The 19,898-nt window shown below is 37.9% G+C and overlaps 1 protein-coding gene across 9 annotated transcripts in view; it reads left to right on the forward strand.

Annotated features, from left to right (window-relative positions):
* Nucleotides 1–17,843, forward strand: part of RBFOX2 (RNA binding fox-1 homolog 2) — a 230,781-nt gene extending 212,938 nt beyond the window's left edge. For 5 of the 9 annotated variants that reach the window (XM_058191231.1, XM_058191228.1, XM_058191236.1 and 2 more), the window contains 4 exons: nt 940–982; nt 9,110–9,198; nt 10,793–10,865; nt 13,334–17,843. In XM_058191231.1, the coding sequence (XP_058047214.1) occupies nt 940–982; nt 9,110–9,198; nt 10,793–10,865; nt 13,334–13,378 (250 nt within the window). In that variant the 3' untranslated portion in view covers nt 13,379–17,843. Of the gene's footprint in view, nt 1–939; nt 983–4,588; nt 4,675–9,109; nt 9,199–10,792; nt 10,866–13,333 lie in introns of those variants that run through there. The other 4 variants (XM_058191230.1, XM_058191237.1, XM_058191229.1 and 1 more) reach the window with 2 other exon arrangements.
* The last annotated feature ends 2,055 nt before the right edge of the window (nt 17,844–19,898 follow it).

Below are 19,898 nucleotides of genomic sequence, written 5' to 3' on the forward strand. Positions count from 1 at the left end.
AGCTGTTCTTCTCACTTCCCCCAGCACCGCTGAATGAGAGGAGATGCAATGGGAATATAACCAAATGAAGGCCATCCCTTGAGTTGTGCTTTAATGCAATATAATAAGAAGCATCCAGCTGGGTAGTTCCCCAACTCCAGGACAATGTCCCCTATTGCAAAATAGCCTTGATATTTACTTAAGGTTTAAAATTATAATTTTTAAAATATTCAGATATTTCATTCTTTGAGACTAGTGAGAATAAATACATCTCTCAATGGGGAAACTAAACTTTCCCCATTGCTTTTCATTGCTAACTGAAGTGAACCATAATAGTAACATCTCGGTCAGTAACTCTAAGCCATCTTGCTTTCTGCTGCTTTAATTGGCATGAATCAAATGGGTGCTGTTTCTCTCTAATAATTCACCAGCAATTCATTTTCTTGCCTCTGTGGGGAAGTCACTATTGTGGGAGGAATGAAGAAAGCATTTCTTAAAAGCAGGAATGAAGGAAGGTTTAAACAAAATAGTTCCCATGAAATTCAGTTTAATAGCAAAATATGGAACTGAGACAATATGAAAGAAAAAATAGTGGTCTCTGCTTAGATCTTTTGCTTTTCTATCATTTTCTTATCCGTGTCTTCCTTTTCTTTTCTGGGGCAAATATTCCTAATTACTTTATTTCTAATCTAAAGATTTATTGCTCCCTGGCATTAAAAATGCAGGCCCAGGGTGCATAGGGTAGGTGTGGGAAGTAACAGCTTTGATCACAGCTTCCACTAGTGTGGTTTATTTATTTCACAAAAGCAGTCATCCTAAAGGAACCAACCTTTTGGTGAAACATGTGCTTGCATCCTAAGGAAAGAAAAGGCTGGTAAGCCCTTTGCTGGGTTTTTTTGTGTCTGATTGTTTCCCTCCACAGCTGTGTTTTTGAATTGCTCTTCCTGTGTTCTGTTATAGAATAGTCTTACAGGAACCAATCATTAGCGCTAAAATACCTCAGGTAGGAGTGCCAGTGTGACCTGCCAACCAATCAGATTGTGGATTGCAGTGGGATAAAGAAAAAAAAATTGAATTAATACTAACAGTTCCAATTAGAGATGGGAACAGAGTCTTTTTTAAAAGAAAAATAAAAGGCCAAGATACGTTTGTGAGCATATGATTAAAACTCTCATTTGTCTCAGTGCTGCACAAATCCCATAACATATAGGAAGATTTTTCCAAACATAAGTAGGTAGCAAACTCTGAGAAACTTTTGTGTATGTGACAAGCATAATACAAGCATGTGTTATTTTTTTTTCTTTTGTATTTCTTATCCATATTTAGAAGCATATATGCTAGCCTTCTTGAAAGAAAACTTGGGAATGCTAGTTCTATGCTTTGTGCTTTTAAAAATAAATAAACTATTGTAGAGAAGACAGAAGTGAACACATTAATTGCAGGGTATTTAAAAAAACACTGAAATCATTGGCTCTCAACTATTTTCTGAAATACAGTAACTTTCAATAATAAGCAGATACCACCTTCTAAACGAGGCAGAATGTAGAGTATCATGATAATGTTTCATGGGTGTCACGGAACAAAAGTAGAGGTTTTTGCAAGTTAAACTTTTGAAACAGAAGTGTAGACTCTGCAGATCCTGGACTCTGCCTTGAATGGAGAACTCTTGACCCTGGATCCATTTTTCTCTCCAGCTTGCAAGACCAGCTATTTCTGAGTTTGAGAGAGTCCAGCATATAAAGCGTCTAACGGAGATCAGTTAACGTGGGGGATCTTAGTTTTGTGCGATTGCAAGCTATGCTTTCTCCAACTCTCCATATCACTAAACCAAGGGGAAAATGTAGACCACAGCTGGGCTTTTCCCAATCTCCCCTATCCCTACCTTGCTTGTGATAGAATAAAAATTGTCAATATTTGTGCTCTCTGAGCGTGACTGTTTATTTGCAGATGTTTCATTAGCCAACTCTACCAAGTCAGAATTACCAAGGAGAAAACAATACCCCCACCAACTCTGGCAGAAGAAGCTACTATATATAAACAGGAAGCAAACCTTACATTCACTAGCACTCATGATGTTTATGATGAATGTATTTTTACAATGACTATGATTATGATTTATCACTTATTGCTTGTTTGCACACTGACAGCTTATGACCGGAGACAAATTCCTTGTGTTTCCAATTACACTTAGCCAATAAAGAATTCTATCCTATCCTATCCTATCCTATCCTATCCTATCCTATCCTAACCTAACCTAACCTAACCTAACCTAACCTAACCTAACCTAACCTAATGAAATGTCTGCAAACTCAGGAAGCACCAAGAATTCCACAATTCAACCTTGAGCTCCATATATTCTCTTCTATTGGAAAAACTAGGTCATCTTCCCTATTTCATTTTCCATATGCTAAACTCCAGGCACTACAGTGGTGAATATTTTGGAGTTTCACAACATGATAAGAGTGCTATGCCAATTTTTACACACTTACTCTCTGGCAAAATATTTTGCAGCCCAAAAATGTATCATTAAGGGGAGGGGGGACTCTCTTAAATTTAGTCTCCTGAGAGAGTTTAAATCTTGCATCTGACTATGTCTTAAGCTAGTTCTCTCAAAACATTTTCTGTGTGACCTAGTCTTCCCTGGATAAATGCTGACAGATCAGAAACATGGTCAGTAGCAATTATTATGACCACAGGGTATTTTTTTAGTTGCTACAACAAGAGGAATTCTTGCTATTATTTATAGATATAAAAATATATTCTTCAGTATATTCCGAAAGATTTTACTTTTTCATGTTTAAGAGCTTCCAATCTATGTCTATTAGAATAGATGGGATCCTCGTTTTTATTTTTTTTGTTTTCTTTTCAACATTTGAATCTACTGTCCCAAACCTTCAAATTGGATGGTATGTTTAAAAATGCCTAAGCACATGTCTTATGGTGTTAAAAGTATTTATTTAGGATTAGTGTTTACTCAGTACTTTGAGGGAAAAGCTTCCAAACATATGAAAATGTATAGTAGTTTTTTAACATGCATACATTGATGCAGAAATAAGTTTATGAATCGGCACCTGCAAATATTAAATGAAGTAGAAATTTATCCATTCCAGCATTATATATTTGTCACACAGGAGCAAATGTTCTGGCAAAGTTGTGATTACTGTATGAAAAGTAAGCATATTTTGTTCAACTTGCATCTTGGAAAGAAACCTTGTCCGTTATTTGAGAGCAAAAAGAGAAACTTCAAGCAATGTCCTATTTTTAATTCCCCTCATTTCCTGCTGTATTGTGAGATCAGAGGAGGTAATCAGAGGAAAAGGACAATTCCTTAGCTGTCTAGGCCCTGAATCACAGAGTTTTATGTGTGACAACCAACACCTTGAATTATATCTAGATGTCAACTGATAACCAGTGCAGTTGATGACATAGAGCTGTCATATAGGCAAAACAGTTTATATACCACCTTCTGGATCAACCTTTGTTTTCAAATAATCTTCAAAAGCAGCTCCATGTAGAACTCATTGCAATAGTTCAGATTAGAGATGACCAAGAGAAAAACTTTTCAACCCAGAAAAGGATGAAATTGGCACACTAGATAAATCTGCAAAGTCCATCATGGCCATGGCTGCCATTCGTTCTTTAAGCAAAACATATGATTCCAGGAGGATCCTTAATATAGATTCGCTAATTCTTGGGAAAATCAATTTTATCTGGAACTAAATATGGTCATTCCCTGAAAATGGAGGGTTCTTGAATTCACAGCCATCCTCTTCTTCCTCTTCATCCAGACTCTAAGAGCATCCAGGCACAGAGAGACAACCTTGACAATATATCATTATTAGACTGGGACGGACTATGCAACTGAATATCAACCTAACCACCCAAAGTTATCCTGTGGTAGGATGGGCAACCAATGAATGAATGAATGAATGAATGAAAGAAAAAGAAAGAAAGAAAGAAAGATAGATAGATAGATAGATGATAGATAGATAGATAGATAGATAGATAGATAGATAGATAGATAGATAGATAGATAATAGGTTTCCATATTAATGGTGGCTGACCCCTGTGGTATGATCTTGCCCATTAACATTTTTATTTAACTTGTGCATTATTGAAAAAATATTTAAGCCATTTATTAATATTTATCCATTTATTGGAATATATAAAATCAGATATGTTTTGGTATATTTTTGTTTATAGTTTACCTTGATACCTGCTATTTCCATTGATTTACAAAACCTGTGAAGAGCAGTAGATTTCATTTCAGTACATGTCTAACATTGTGCTGACAATACAAATAGGAAAGCTGTTGCATATTGTAGATCTCTTCAAGTCTACATATGATGGGAGAAAGGTTAATAAAAAAGGCTTATAGCAGCACTTGAGACATATCAAGCTTAAATGAATTCCAGACAAAATGAATGAAACTAATCTTCATCTTCCCCCGTGAGTAAAGCAGCACTTGGATACTCCTTGTTCTAATTCATTGCCCCACATTGAAATAGACAGCTGTGCAGTGAAGGGCGCTTCCCTTTATCTGGCTATTTCTGATAACTTGATCACTGCCATGTTATAGCAACCTCTTCCTCCTTTCTATTTGCAACAGAGCCTCAGGGTTGCCTTACCTATAGGACAAAAGAATCCGTCATCACATGCCTAATGATGCCTTCTTGAGAAAGTATTCCACTCAAGGTGAAAAATGAAAAACTCAGTCTAAATAATTAAAAAATTGGGACACCTATCACAAAGATTATATGATTTGAAACGGGTTTTTATTGTCCAGTTATAGATAACGATGAAACAACTGGTCCTTGTCTCTGTCTTGTACCGATTAACAGAAACTTGCTAAATTCCAGAATATTCTGTAGTGAATTAAATAATATTTGATTGGGTGCAGAGAAATCTAAAACAGATGGAAGGCAGGGAAGGGAGGAAAAATATGAGTTAGTAGGCAAGTCTCTTCTGCCAAAGCGGCAGGAACTGTGGATATTATAAGTAGCTTGGACTTACTCCATGGAGTTTTAAATAAATTGACAGGGCAAATTAGGAGTTCCTAAAATTTTACATTTCAAAAATATTTTCTGGAGTAAGCTTATATCAGAATTTGTATATCTGTTTCATATACATCTAAAATTCTTGTAAATTGAGGAAAAATGTGTATACATTATGCTTTTTCTTATTGTAGCTGAAGTTGATCTGCTAATTTTCAAGCAGACATTGTCTACTGATATAATTAAATGTCCATGTTCGTTTGTCAGGAATGTGTTTTGATTCTATTTCTTGATTTTATGTAATGTAGATCTAATGAACATGTTCAGATGACATCATGCTGATGTCAGCTGCTCCCTTTGGTTAATTGACTAATCCCATGTGCCAGGAACACATAATTGCTGATGAGTAGGAGTGATCATTTTATGTTTCCTTAACCACCTCATATTACATGCTGCTGTCTTTCTCTCACATACACACAGAGAAGGGTGAGGGAGGAATAGGATAGAATCTTATTCTATTCTAGTCTATTTCTGCTCCCTTTCCATCCCTGTGTGGTTGTGGGAGCCAAACAGCAAAAAGATAAAGTGGGATGCATAGAGAAAGAAGGAATAGATGACCCAGTTGCCTTGATAGTTTGCAATTAGTTTAGCTTCAGGTTTAAATCTAACAATCTTAACTAACTGTGGAATTCATTTCCACAGTTAGTTAAGATATTTCTACAGCTCCTCTTTGACCCAGTTAAATGTCTTGTGCATACAGATCCAAAAAACACACAAGTTTCATCACATAGATATGATCATTCATTTACATACAGCATCCATTTTTCTAAATAACTTCACTTCTGTATCAGTGCCTGCTTACCCCAAAATACACATCAGCTATTTTTAGCTTCCTTTTTCCAATGATTTTTTTTCTTTTTTGTTGTTTGTTGTGCAGTCAGCTGAGAAATGTTAACATCTTGCTCGAAATCTCTCAGTGGAGTCTCTGTTCCCTTCTCTGATATAACAGATGGGTTACTGCTTGTTGTAATTATTAACATTCGTGGTGTGGGACAGGGCTAGGGTGGGAGGTTTCTTTTTTATTTTGGGGTACATGGGAATTGTTTAAGATTTGGAATGTTAACTCCAGTGGTGACTGACTGTTTATGTAATAGCAGGTCATTGTGGCTGCACGCTCTAGTAATTGAGGCTGTGTACTTCACTGAGCTTGTGGTAGAGCCTAGGGCAAAACTGCTGTCCCAAGAGAATGCTGGGATAGATAGAACTAGCCAATATGAGTCTGAACGTGGTGACTTTGCTGGTTGTTTTTTTAGTTCCAAATGTCAGCATGCTTAGTTTTATTTTCATTTTCATTTAATTAATAAATGTTATACCATTTCCCACCCTAATTCCAGTCCTTTTTTTCTTTGTAAGAAATGCAAGTTACAATTATTTAAATTGGGCAAAAAAACATCTTTAGTTTCAAACTGCATCTTGTCCTCATATTCACAGTTGGGTTGAACTCAGCTGATTATCTCAAATGTCAAATTTAAAAAATTATGTTGGGAATAGAGCACACCAGGCACATTATGAGACAAGCTGCTCAGCAATCAGTGTTGCCAAAGACCAAGATGAATGCATCTGAGCATGCCTGAATATCAGATATGTTGAAAATTCTACAATCTGGATTTTTTTTTTAAATCAAGAAAAAGGATGCCAGTATGTCTAATGCTTTGTTTTAGCAAAGCTCCTTGGAATAAAATTCTTCTTCAGCTACTAACATTCAATAGAATGAAATTAATAAAGAGCTAAACAAAGCCAGAATAGAGACTGTTATGAGAAGCACTAGAACAGTTGTTCATTTTGTGGCAAGAAGAGATTTGAAGTGGTGGTTAATTTCAGATCCTTATAAGTTACTATTGCCCTTTTTCCAAAAAAGCTCTAAAGAATAGACATTTTAAGATCACTATTCTTTTTGAAAAAGAGGAGCCTCAATGTTCTATAGTAATTGCTACAGATTCCCCGTTACTATATTATTTTTTTCTTTTTAATTTTCTTTCTGCATTTATTATTTTTAATTTATTTTTTGGTTTGTATTAGTAATGTTTTAACAATATGTTTCATGCCATTAACACTTATGGATTTTCATTCCCGATTCCTCCTCCTCTACATTCAGAACTTAGTAAAATTAATTAAACCAGGCACTTGGAATAGTAATTACAATTACTTGATACAACAACTATTAATGGTTGAAACAACAATTGAGGAAGGGAAAAATTACTTCTCTGGATTGTATATCCTTGAGGCTGATTCCTGTTCTTGATAATTCCTTGTGGGCCTGAAATAATAGAAAAACGGTATACTGCAATGAGCCAATTTAGATTGGCTTGCTGAATATGAGGGGTGTGGTGGTTTTTTTTGTGTTGTTTTTTTTTTTTTTTTTGAGTTTCAGAGGAATCTTTATTCAGTTTTACAGGTTTTGTATTTTTTGGTAACTAGTTAAAATATCCAGTCTTCTAAAATTTAACACAGTTTTTTAAACCTAATTGTTAATTGATATAATTTCAAGACTATAATTATTTGCTGCCTTGATTTTTGGTCTGTGAAGGCCTCTTATATGTTAAATGAGATGAAATTTCTAGGCACAGGATTTTTACAATTTGAAGCTTGTTATTGTAATACTGTTATACTGTAATACTGTTATCTTACAGTATTTCTACCTTGAAATTACAATGAAATGTGCAGGTATCTGCTTTCTTTTCATAAAGATTGCACTTCTTTAAGCAACAATATGATAGATATAGCACCAAAACAAGACTCTTTCATAAATTCATTCTTCCGGCATCCAGATAAACTGCAAATTAAAAGGAAACAAGTTTTTGGATATTAATGATAAAATAGCTAAAACATGCTGGTTATTCTGCAGTATGAATAACTGAACACAGCTCTTTCTTTAAAAAATTATGTTTAAGGCAAACCCACTAAAGTTAGTTCTGTGCCAGACTGACGAAAAGGGCACATTTGTAATTTTGAGAACTTGTCATGAATATTCTCACAAAATGACTGTTTTGAAAGCTTGCCCATTTACTAAATGGCTGCCAAGGTAAACATGAGCCAAGTAAATAAGAAAGTTTACAACTCATACATATATGCACATTTATGTTTATCCAAAGAAAAATCCCTCGGTAGGTACCCATCATTTCTGGTTTCTTACATAATTCCTTTTAAGCCCAGAATTTTTTTTAAACCAAGATGCATTCTTAAAAAGACAGATCCTGTTGCTTTGTACCACACTAGCTTCCTATTTAAAAATAAATGATAGATAGGAAATAATTAAAACTGGAAGGAGCATCAGGCAGCTTCCAGCGTTGTAGGAAATGTAAGAAACAAAGAGGATTGACTTTTACTGAGACAGGATTATGATGTCCCAGTCATAGGACAAAAATAAAAGGGAAGGCCATATGTACCTAAACGAAGACTCTTAAAGGTTAAGCATTACAATCTGATGTACAAAATCAGACAAGAGCTATTACAGAGATTTTGGCAAGAAAAAAAAGATCATGATGCAGCAGTGAATTTAAAGCCATTAAATTCTAAATTAAGTGAAGGAATTGGCAAGGAAGAAACTGCAGGACAGAAGATACAGGAAGGAAGATGGTACTTAGATTATTGGAGACCTATATCTGCTTTGGAGAGTTCATTTTAATGTGCCTTCCATATATAGAATTCATTTCCTAAACATTAACTTGTGTGGGTGTTTGATTTGAATTTATAGCCCTCTTAGGGCTATACCTCTTAGAAGATTTATTATGGACAACTCTGGTGGGTAACAATGTTTTCCTCCAGTAGACTTTTTTATATTGATTATGATCAGGGTGGACTAAAGAGATGTATTAGCATCTTTATTTTTGATATTCTTGTTCATAAATTGACCTACAAGAACTACAATATTATAGGCTTTTTCCATTTGATTTCATCAGGTAATGCATCGGGGAGATACCAAAATATATGAGGATCAGGGAATGCTTTCATAATTAAACATGACATGGGAGATGATGCAGTTTGAAACATTTCCTCTGTACCTGTGTTGTGTAGATCAGTCCACTTTGTTTAAGGAGAAAGATACCTATAAAGTCAGTTCTTTTTTTCCTCTGCAGGGTGGATATGCAGCCTACAGATATGCGCAGCCCGCTACTGCAACAGCAGCCACTGCTGCTGCAGCTGCTGCAGCAGCTTACAGTGATGGGTATGTAAGGAAAGCCGTGGTTTTCATGTCTCTGGAGAGTACACCATTTTAAACGTACAGTACATTTCCTCATATTCCTCAGTATGTGTCCTAGCTGCAAATGCCAAAAGCATGACCTCCAGGTTTATGGCTAGGAAACCTTGAGTGAAAAAAGTTGTTATATGACTAAGGTTTATCTGTTTCCAAAAGAGATAGCAGTCATGCATCAGGATCAGCATTCAACCTTGTTCTTGTCTGTGGACAAAACAGAGTAGTTTGCCTTTAGGATAGCAATATATAATCCTGCTGGTATTTTTAAGTGAATATGTACTGTTTTCAAGCACAACCAATAACCCCCACAATCAGGTTTTTTCCCCCTCCAGTGCCCTGCCCAGAGAAAATGGCTAAAAATTGTGAGAAATGAATTCACTGAAGATGAATTTCACTATGCTTTATATTTTGGCAATAATCTATGGACACACAAATAAAACATCATCGACTTGTACATACAATTGTCTCTGGGAGTTATTGTGTAGCTTAGCATAATTGTTTTTTAGAATCATAACCATTAGAACATAGAATAATAAAGTTGGAAGGGACTTCGGAGGTCTTCTAATCCAACCCCCTGCTGAAGCAGGAGACCATAAGCTATTTCAGATAAATGGTTGTCCAATCTCTTTTTGAAAGCCTCCGGTGATGAAGCACTCACAGTTTCTGAAGGCAAGCTATTCCATTGGTTGATTGCTTTCACCATTACAAAATTTCTCCTCAGTTCTAGGTTGCTTGTGTCCTTGGTTACTTTCCCTTCATTGTTTCTTGTCTTGCCTTTTGGTGCTTTGGTCATTAAGCTAATGATAAGAGAGAAAGAAACCCTTTTTGTACCTGTGAAAAGGCTATGTACACTGGCTAAGCAGCGAAAACACTTTCTATGACAAGCCTTATATCTAAGGACAGATAGGCGTCATAAGTAGGAGTGACATAATAAAGCCTTGCATGAAAGTATGGTACATTTTACTTTCATTCTTGTACTGCTCTTTCATCTTCAAACACCTTCCAGTGTCTTCTTTGGAGTTATTGGCACAACGATAATAGATAACTTCTGAAGTTGCACCTAAAAGGACTTGGTATACTATCTGAGCACTTTTTCAAATGGAAAGCCTGATCGGTGCCTTATTTTCCTGCAAGAATTACTCACACTTATTTCCCGGGGATGATCAGTTTCAGCTGTCTCAATTTTAATATAAATTGTATAGGTTTATATGTTTTTCAATCTAAAATTGTGAAATTTTATTATACAAAAGATACCTTTCCAGGATAAAACTCAACACACATTTATGACACTTCCCACGCCCAAGCACCACCACCATAATGTGAAACATGCTTCTTTTAAAATGAGGCCTTTTTGTTTCAAAGTATTAAATTGAGTACTTGGGGTTAGCCCAATTGAATATCGATGCAGTAAGATTTTAAAAAGTCCTTTAGATATGGAGGAAAAGTAATTAGAGGTGAGGTGGAGCCAGGAAGTTCATAGATTTTCCATTTCTTCTGATGAGAAAAGCCTTTTGAAGTGACTTTTTTTCTTGCTCCCCCCCCCCCCTTTTTTTTTTTTTTTTAGTTACGGCAGGGTGTACACAGCAGACCCTTACCATGCTCTTGCCCCTGCAGCTAGCTATGGAGTTGGCGCTGTGGTAAGTGTGGATTTCTCTCTTCTTTTACCTTTTGTACTTTTATGAAGAAGCACAGGCAGTCCTTAACGCTGCTAATTGGGACTGGAAAATCTGTCATTAAGCAACATGGTTATAATTAAAAAAAAACCGTTGCTATGCCACTTATGAAAGGTAGTTCCGGCAGTAGCTGTTGACATTGTTAACCAAGGATTTCACTTGACTGGGACTTGCAGTTTCCTGCCAGCTTGCCCATCGACTTTGACAGAAGCTGGCAGGGAAGGTTGCAAGTTGTGATCACATGACTCCAGGAAACTGCAATAAGAGTAAGGACCAGTTTTAACTACTTGTTCAGCACTATCTTAAGCTTGAGCAGTCACTGAATGAGTGGTCACTAAATGATCACTTGTATTGTCTACACTAGTATGGGTGGTTGAATAGTCTCAGAGGTTCTATAATAAAAAGTGTATTCAGCATACTGGTTAATTGCTAAACCATGATAGGATGAATAGGAGGATAATAATAGAAAAGTAAGACAAGGATATGAGAAAGTTAATGCCACCATCCCACCAACCAACAGTCCCACTGTAAAGGAAATGTTGTGGTCAAATCACCAAAGTGGAAGAGAAATCTACACATAATATTATTCCCAGGCTTGATCTCAAATATAGTCAGAGATTTATTACCATATTCCAGTCATGTACATTGGCATTCTAACATCAAATGGAATAATTTATTCTTTTGTTTGTATCCAGAGCTGTTGTTCTGGTTTCTGTTTTAATGAAGAATTACAAATTAAACTAATGAAGCCAATAATTGATTTTAACCTTGGTAATGAGTATACTGGTGCTGAAGGACTTGGAGTTCATTAATCCCATTTATTTTGTTAGCAAGCTAAGCAATAAGTCTTGGATCTGGCTACTTTCATTTTGAAAGTTAAATGTTCTCAAATGTTATCATCATCTTAGAGCAGTCTGCCTACAGATCTCCTGGTTTGCATTTTTTAAAAAATCTGAGGATAAGTTGCAGGAGATTCATGTTTTTAAATTTGAAGAAATTGGCTAGAAAGAAGAACAGTAAAAGAACTGCAGAGCAAGGGACAAAAAGAAATTCAGTTCAAGGAAAACATGGAGAAAGGTTGCTAGAGATAATCTAGGACAGGGGTCGGCAACCTTAAACACTCAAAGAGCCACTTGGACCGGTTTCCTATAGAAAAAAACCACACAGGGAGCCACAAAACCTGGGTGGGCATGGCCAACTCGATGTCACTCACTCCCATCCAGTCACATGACCCCCGGCCATGCCTACCCAGCCACAAAACCATTCTCTATATCTCTCTCCCTATCTCCCCTTCTCTCCCCGCTCCTTCTGTGTCTGTGTCTCTGTCCCTCTCCCTATCTCCCCCTCTCTCACCCCCTCTCTACATACCACTCTGGGTGTCTCTATGTCTCTCTCTCTGTGTATGTGTGTGTGTGTGTCTCCCTCCCTCCCCTCCCTTCGGGCAATCGTCCTCCTCCTCCCCTCTCCTCTCGTAATCCTCTGGCCAGCTGTGGCTGAGCCAGGAGCATGTATACGCACAGGGAGACCCTCCTCAAGCAAGCGCCAAAGTGCAGCAAAGGCATGTGCGGGTTAGGCGGCTGCTTCTTAGGAGGGTCTTAACAGGACGCGCTTCTCTCCTGCACTAATACTCTGGCTATCACCTTGCCATGTCATCCCCCACCCCCACCCCCACCCCCGGCAGCTCTTCAGCCATCCTCCCAAGTGGAGGGTGCGAACTCCATCCCAAAGTGTCAGGAAGTGAAGGCTGCCTTACGTGCAAATGTGGCGTGAAGGCAGGTACAAGGCAGCTTCGCTCCTGCACTCTCTGGTGACCTTCCCCCTCCTCCTCCCAGGATTCCTGGGACAGCTATGGCTGAGCCGGGAGCATGTGCACAAATGGGGAGACTCTTCTCAGTTGAGCGCCAAAGTTCAGGAAAGGCGCACGCAGGATGGGCAGCAGCTTCCTTAAGGAGGGTCTCCCTGTGCGTGCGCACGTTTCTGGCTCGGCCACAAGTGGCCAGGGGGTCACAAGAGGCGGAGGGGAGGAGGACCAAAGCGCCCCTGTACCTGCCTTCATGCCATATTTGCACATAAGGCAGCCTTTGCTTCCTGCCGTTTTGGGCTGGAGTCCAAAAAAGAAATAAGGGGTGAGGGCCAAGGCCAACCAGTGATGGGACAGGGCGCCATGGCAGAGGGTCCAAAGATCCGCTTGTGGCTCCGAAGCCACAGGTTGCCGACCTCTGATCTAGGATTAACATTCTTGATCCAGAAGACAAGTATGTCACCAGGCTTTCAGACACCCAAACTTGAGGTCAGTCCAAGGAAACATTTTTTAAAGAAGACATTCTACAGCTTCTTAAACCACACACATGGGTTACATGGGAAAATGGTCTTACATGCATTGTTCTTTTTAAAACAATTCTAAATTTCCTCTTTTTTATCAACTTTTGCAGGCAAGTTTATACCGAGGTGGCTACAGCCGATTTGCCCCTTACTGAAGTTACATGAGCCCCCCCCTGCAAGTGGGACAGCTCCCTCCCCCCAGTTCATGAGGCCTGGCTATTGCAATATTTACTAGTAGAGGAACTCTATAGCAAGAAGAGGAGGAAAACAAAAGAAAAAAACAAGAGAAATACTTTTTTATACCTCACTATGTTCTTTAAATATGTATTTTCCTTTAAATTTCTGCCTTTAATTCTTTTGTTCCAAAGATTGTGCATTTTTTGATCTTTTTTTCAATTGTTTGTTTTTAACTGTGGTAAACATAATGCATTTTGTGTCTATATATGCATAGTTTATCCTACCAATCACACAAAAAGAGATAACTAGTGCTAAGGAGGGTTAGTATTCAATATCATGGAAGGTAGTCAGGAATATGTAGATATTTTTGCTGGGTCTGATGCCCAAAAGCCAGAATAGTGAGGAAGAGCTCCCTCTACTGTGGGAATGGGGGAAATGTTGATTGCCTGCAGCTGGAACCTGCATGCTCCTTGGAAACACAAAGACCCTCCTCTTTTATCACCAGCTGGCACTTATATGGGCTCAGGACTGCTCCAGCAGCATCAAGATTTTTTATAATTTTCAAGACAAAACTGCTCAAAGCTGCCCAAAGACTTCATCTAATAATGGTTTTTAGAGGACAAGGCATGTAACAAATACATAACTCCTAACTTTAATTCTTATGATCTACCATGGCTTTACTTTAATCATTCCGTTGCTTTGGTTTTCTTCTCTTCCCACTCTTACCTCTTTTCTGATGGAATAGCATGTTTGGGAAAATAACTGTTGAATTTGGATTCATGATGGAAATATTTTTTTCTCTAGAAAAACCAAGAGTTTAATTGCAAAGGTCTACATATTCTGAGGTTCTGGATTGGTGATTGTGAAAAAAGCTTGCACCAGGGCTACTCTGATACTCCACTGTACAAGATCCTCCTTTTTCACCCTGAGGTAGTTAGCTTTGCTGCAAGTATGTTATAAAAAAAATTGCATGAAAAGAAAAAAATGCATTCTGGACCAGAAAAGTAAGGCAAGCAGTGGGGGTTGGGGGGAATTTTTTTCTTCCTTTTGTCATAACACTAATTTGGAAACCATGCTTGTATTAGCATTGGTATCTGGAAATGAACTATTTTCAAACATAATATAAAAGCATAATTAATGTTTACTCGGATTTGTAACCAGAGTCTTTTAACGGTTGCCCGTCTGAAGACAAACTGCTTAATTGAGTCAATACTGCCAGTTTGGAATTGAAAAAGGGCTTCAAGAAAACTCTTAAGCCTGAAGATTGTCCCATGCTGGAATATCTTCCTGGAATACTCTTTCTTCTACTACAGTTGAAAGTCTTGTAAATTGATAACGCATGCAATTGGATGATAAGCAAACCAAGGGTCTCAAATATTTTACCACTAATTATAGATATTAGAATAGCATAAGGGATCCTTTTTTATTCTTGTACTCTTCCATTATTATTTTTTCAACACCTGCAGATGCCCCACAGATTTAACTCAAAGTCCATCATCTCAGACTTTTGGCTATGATTAAGTGTACCATCTTGTGTAGTATAACTCTAAAGCCATACCCATTACAAAAGCACAATTCCCTGTTTCTTTATCACACGAAAGTAGTATCAGAGGACTTTTCAACTAGAAATAGGCAGTCGGGTAGATGAAACCCTATTATCTTTTGCTCCACAACAACGGCAAAATGGGCAAAGAGATTTGAAAACCTTCAGTGATATCCCACAAGTACACTGTTCCAGTCATATACAACTCATGCTTCCTTAGTTCCACTGCCATTGTGTTCTGTTGTGGCTTACCAGAGATTTGTGTGGATTGCTAAAGAGGAGATCTTAATGAAAGAGTCAATTTATCTGAGCAAAGGGGCACTAAACTATTAGACTGTTGGCCACTTTTTTTAAAGACAAGCTGCTGTAACAGTTACTAAATTTGTTTTGTATATCCAGCTTAAAATGAGAAGAGAATAGGAATATTACAGCTATCACAAAATTGTGGAAATGAAGAAGGAAGAACAGATTTTCCAGCTACTTTCATCTCAAGGAGGATGTTATTTTGCTTCTGCCTGTTGAATAAGACACATCAGACTTCCACAGTGAATTACAATTGTGAAAAAAAGAATCTTGTGTTGAAAAAGATACAATCTGCAGAGCTGTAACACAATTCTTGGACTAAACGTTTTTTGTTTTGTTTTTAACAGTTTGAAGATTGAATACTGAATCTTGATAAATCCTCCAAGTTGCATACTTTTATTAATTTTTTCTCATGAAAGACAAAGGTGGAGTCCTTTTACAGATTATTCCTGGAATGACACTCAAGTCACCCTGGCTGTCACCTGAGTAATATAACCAGCCCTGCAAGGCATCTTTAGTCAAGAAATGTCTGTAGTCTAATTCCTTAGCTATAAAACAAAAGAACAAAGCACTCGCCTCTTTGTGAAACACAAATATGTGATGAAGTACACTATTCCTATAAATACCTTATCTCTTGATTTTTCCAAAGCCTGAACTAACTTTGCAACAAAGCAAGATTTTAGCAAGATAATGTTTACCCTCTGATTTCTAGAACAGTTGAAACATCTTCATAGGTGGTAGTATAAATTCAAGGCTTTACAAATCCTCTTTCAACCACCTTCATTTACAGATGTCTAGTAGATATATAGCAGGACATTTCAGCTTTCAAGACCAGATTGGGATGGATGTGTCTTGTGCTGCAAAAGAGTGTGCAGGCAGCCTGGGAAATAGAATGTGCATGTCATTCTCCAGCATGCTAGCATCTGAGGAATCCATTGCAGTGGGGAGTGGGGTGGGGTGGGGTGGGGTGGAGAAGAGGCTTACGAGTGTGTTGACTGTCTGAACGGGTTTTACAATAGGAAGGCAAAATTGCTAATGGACAAAGTGAATAACCAATGTAACATTGTGTGTGTTTTTATTCTGATTTTCTCCTGATAATTTTGAACATGATTGTAGTATACACCAGTATACTTGATTTTTGTTGTTGTTGTTGCATTGTTGCATAAAACACTATTTGGGTGATGTTATTGTTATTGTCAACCCAACCTTTTCTGCTCCATTTCCTATTCACCCACCCTATTTTAAGGTTTTTATTTGCAGTCTAATGAAATTAAATCTCCAATTAATGAGGCAAACTGTCTGCTGGTAGTCAGAGTTAAACTATTAATATTTTTAGGGTATTTCCTCAGTGTGCTGTTTTCCCTACCTATTTGGTTATATAACGACAAGATTTGGACTGTATCCTTGGCACCTCTTCTGAGAAGCAAATACTCAAAAGCGCTCAATTTGCAGAACTTACTGCCATGAAGGTGGAGAAACACTGTAGTCCTCTGCAGTTATTTAGTTCAGATGATACTTCAAGCCTTGGACAATTAGAAGCTACTTGTGAGGTTTTCTAGATCTGTAGAACCTAAACACTGCCTGTTAACAAGAATGAAAATTGAGTAACGGCCTGCTCCTTAGCAATAGCAGATTTGCTGCCGCTTTATTTTTTCTTAAAGCCGTCCACTGAAGTATTCATTATGACTTGTTGTCTGCCTCACGTCAATTAATTATTGACTTCTTTAAAGGAAAATCAGAAGCCTCGTACTTGGTTTTCTCTCTTTTGGAGCAGAATATTCAAGTGCATTTTGCAGTTGCTCTGAGAAGCAGCTGTGAAGGAATTTAGTCTATATATTCAGTAGAGTGATGTGTCACCGTTTTGGCAGCTCTTTTTTGCCTGGAATTCAATAAGTGATAAAGTAATCTTACTGGGTTTTAATTTGGTGTTTTTGTTTTGCTTTTGTTTTGTTTTGAGTTCTGTTTGTAAATACCTGGGGCATGACCCTGGCATGATGACAAAAGTTGAAGCAGAACTGTAGGGCAGTCCCAAGATGACAAGAGTTTACTGACCACCCAAGCTGACTTGGTAATACTTGGAGTTTGTCAGAAGAAGATCTAATATGCCCTGAACTGGCTTGGCTCTTGGTGCAATGTCTATTGCACTTCTTCCTTGCCAGGTACTTTTGGGACATAGGATGCATTGTAATTAGATGCTCCCCTCTCCTTGGATCATTCCCCAGGATGCCCAGGATGCTTGACCAGGTTCCTGTTTTCTGACTGACTCTGGAAAAGTAGTAGCTGCATCCCAGGACTTTGTGGCAATCTAACATCCCTATTCCCTCCCCTTCCCCCTGTTCAAGTATCATATTGTACAGTAGCTTTCAAACCATACAGTATTCATTGGGTTACTCTTATTATTATCAAGTAGCTGGAATTGTGAAGGTCAGAGTAGTTAGCTCTTTAGCTTTTATTCTTTTTTTTTGTATTATCCATGTGTATAAATTATTGATCATGTTGCTGGCTTTTATAAACTCTAAGCAAGGGAGGTGGAGTCTTTCTTCATCCTTTGCAAATGGTAATGAAGCACTGTTTTTAAATAAAAGAGAAACACCATCTACTGGATTCTGTGTTTTCATTCAAGACTGCAAAAGATGGATGGATGGATGGATGGATGGATGTTACTGTAATTCTGTTTTATTATGAGAAACAAGTCTAGATTTAAGACATACAGTAAAAACCCTAACCAGCCCAGCATAGATGGTTAAGATTCTGTTGTACTCAAAGTCTAAGCAAAATAATGAGTTATATCAGTGATGGCTACCTTTTTCCAGACCAAGTGCCCAAAGCGTGTGGCCGAACCCCCAAAATTCAAAGTGTGTGTGCCCCCCACGCATGCACCCCATGCATGCGCGCCACTGCATGCCCCTCCACATGTGTGGCCTCCCCGGGGGTGCCCCATGCATGCGTGGCAGAGATCCGATGACCAGCTGGCCAGGGAGGTACATTGGCATGCAGATTAGAGCTGAACTGGGGTGACGGCTCACGTGCCCACAGAGAGGGCACTGCGTACCACAGAGTTATATAACGGAGTTATATAATCCGTTATGGAGTTATATAATCCTCCCAAAATTTATTTTGTGTAATGCTTGAAAGTCATGATCATTTTTTTTTTATTATTTTTTTTTTGCTTACTGGATTTTTGAAAGTTAGAAGTTAAAAGCAATACTATAAAAAGCACTAATTTTTTGCGCAGAATTGTATCAAAAGTAGCGTTACTGGCTTTGTATAGAACTTGATAAATTATATATTTTTTCTTTCTTGCATTCATATAAATAGTGTCATATAAAAGTTCAAGACTGAAACCATTAGATAGGCAGATGATAGAGAAGATAGGCAAGTCCAGTATTTGAAAGAGATTTCAGCCCAGGTCAAGTAAAACGGTTCCTTGATTCCTGCTAACTGATAATCTTCCCACCCCAGCCATCAGGTTTAATCAACATACCATAGATGTTTGATGTTAGTACTATGAAAGGCCTGTCTCTGACTGAGTCCTTTTTGCAGTTACTTCTGGTCTAAGTAGATGTTACAGGGTCACACAAAATGGGGTCGGTACTTTTCGACACTTCCTTTGGCAGAAATAATAGCTTCTAAATATTTCCTCTACCTCAGCAGTCGGCCATGAAGTACATACAGGGGGTGGGATGGGGGTACAGTTGTCAGATTAACATATTATTGAGAAACTCTGGGGAAATTCTGAACATGCAAGCTGACCTAAGAAACATTCTGAGTGGAAAGACTGCTTAGACAATGGTGGTAATGGTGAATTCCAGAAGCAAGGAATAGGAAAAACCCTAGCTAACTAAAACAATAAAAGTCATTTTTTGCTAAAGGAAGTTAGACTGAAAGAATGCCTGTTTTGTATGTGGCATATTCAGAGTTTTGATCTCTTGAATCTGTTAACAATTGTTAATAGTAAGTATGTATTAAAATCTTTAATGTTATACTATAGGAGTTGTATCAGCTTTTGATCACTTGTTTCAACTGTTGCATGCAGTTTTATGTCCTTGAAATAAAGCTGGTGGGAATTGCTTTTGCTTCTAAACTTTTAGTAATGGAATCTTTCAACTAGATGGACTCAGTATCTGATAATTAGAGCAACTTACAGTAGTGGCCAAAATTGTGGAAACTTTTTGGGAAAAGTGTATTTTTTAAAACTAATGACACTACTTTTTTTGGAGTAGTACCCTAAACTGCTGCCGACAGTTACCTCCCATTGTCCGGTATGTCCAGTGCGCGCTCACAGGGAGGGCCTTCTTAGGGTGCCGTCGGCTAGTCAATGTCAGCTGGCGGCCCCCAGGGGAAGAGCGTTCTCTGTGGGGGCCTCAGCTCTATGGAATGAGCTGCCGATGGGACTCCGTCTCCTCCCTGATCTCCGGACCTTTAAACGCGAGCTCAAGACTTTCTTTTTTCACCAAGCGGGGCTGGCCTGATTGATTTTAGTATGGGGGGTTTTAGCGGGTTTTAATAGGGTTTTAGTTTTTGAAAAAATTTTAGCTAATATTTTAAGTATACAGCGGTTGAATCAGATTTTTAAACTTGTTATAGTATTTTAATTTGTTTAGGATTTCTGTTGTTTTATTGGCTGTACACCGCCCTGAGTCTTCAGAGAA

The sequence above is a fragment of the Ahaetulla prasina genome, chromosome 7 (genome assembly GCF_028640845.1).
Source record: "Ahaetulla prasina isolate Xishuangbanna chromosome 7, ASM2864084v1, whole genome shotgun sequence".
NCBI lineage: Eukaryota > Metazoa > Chordata > Lepidosauria > Squamata > Colubridae > Ahaetulla > Ahaetulla prasina.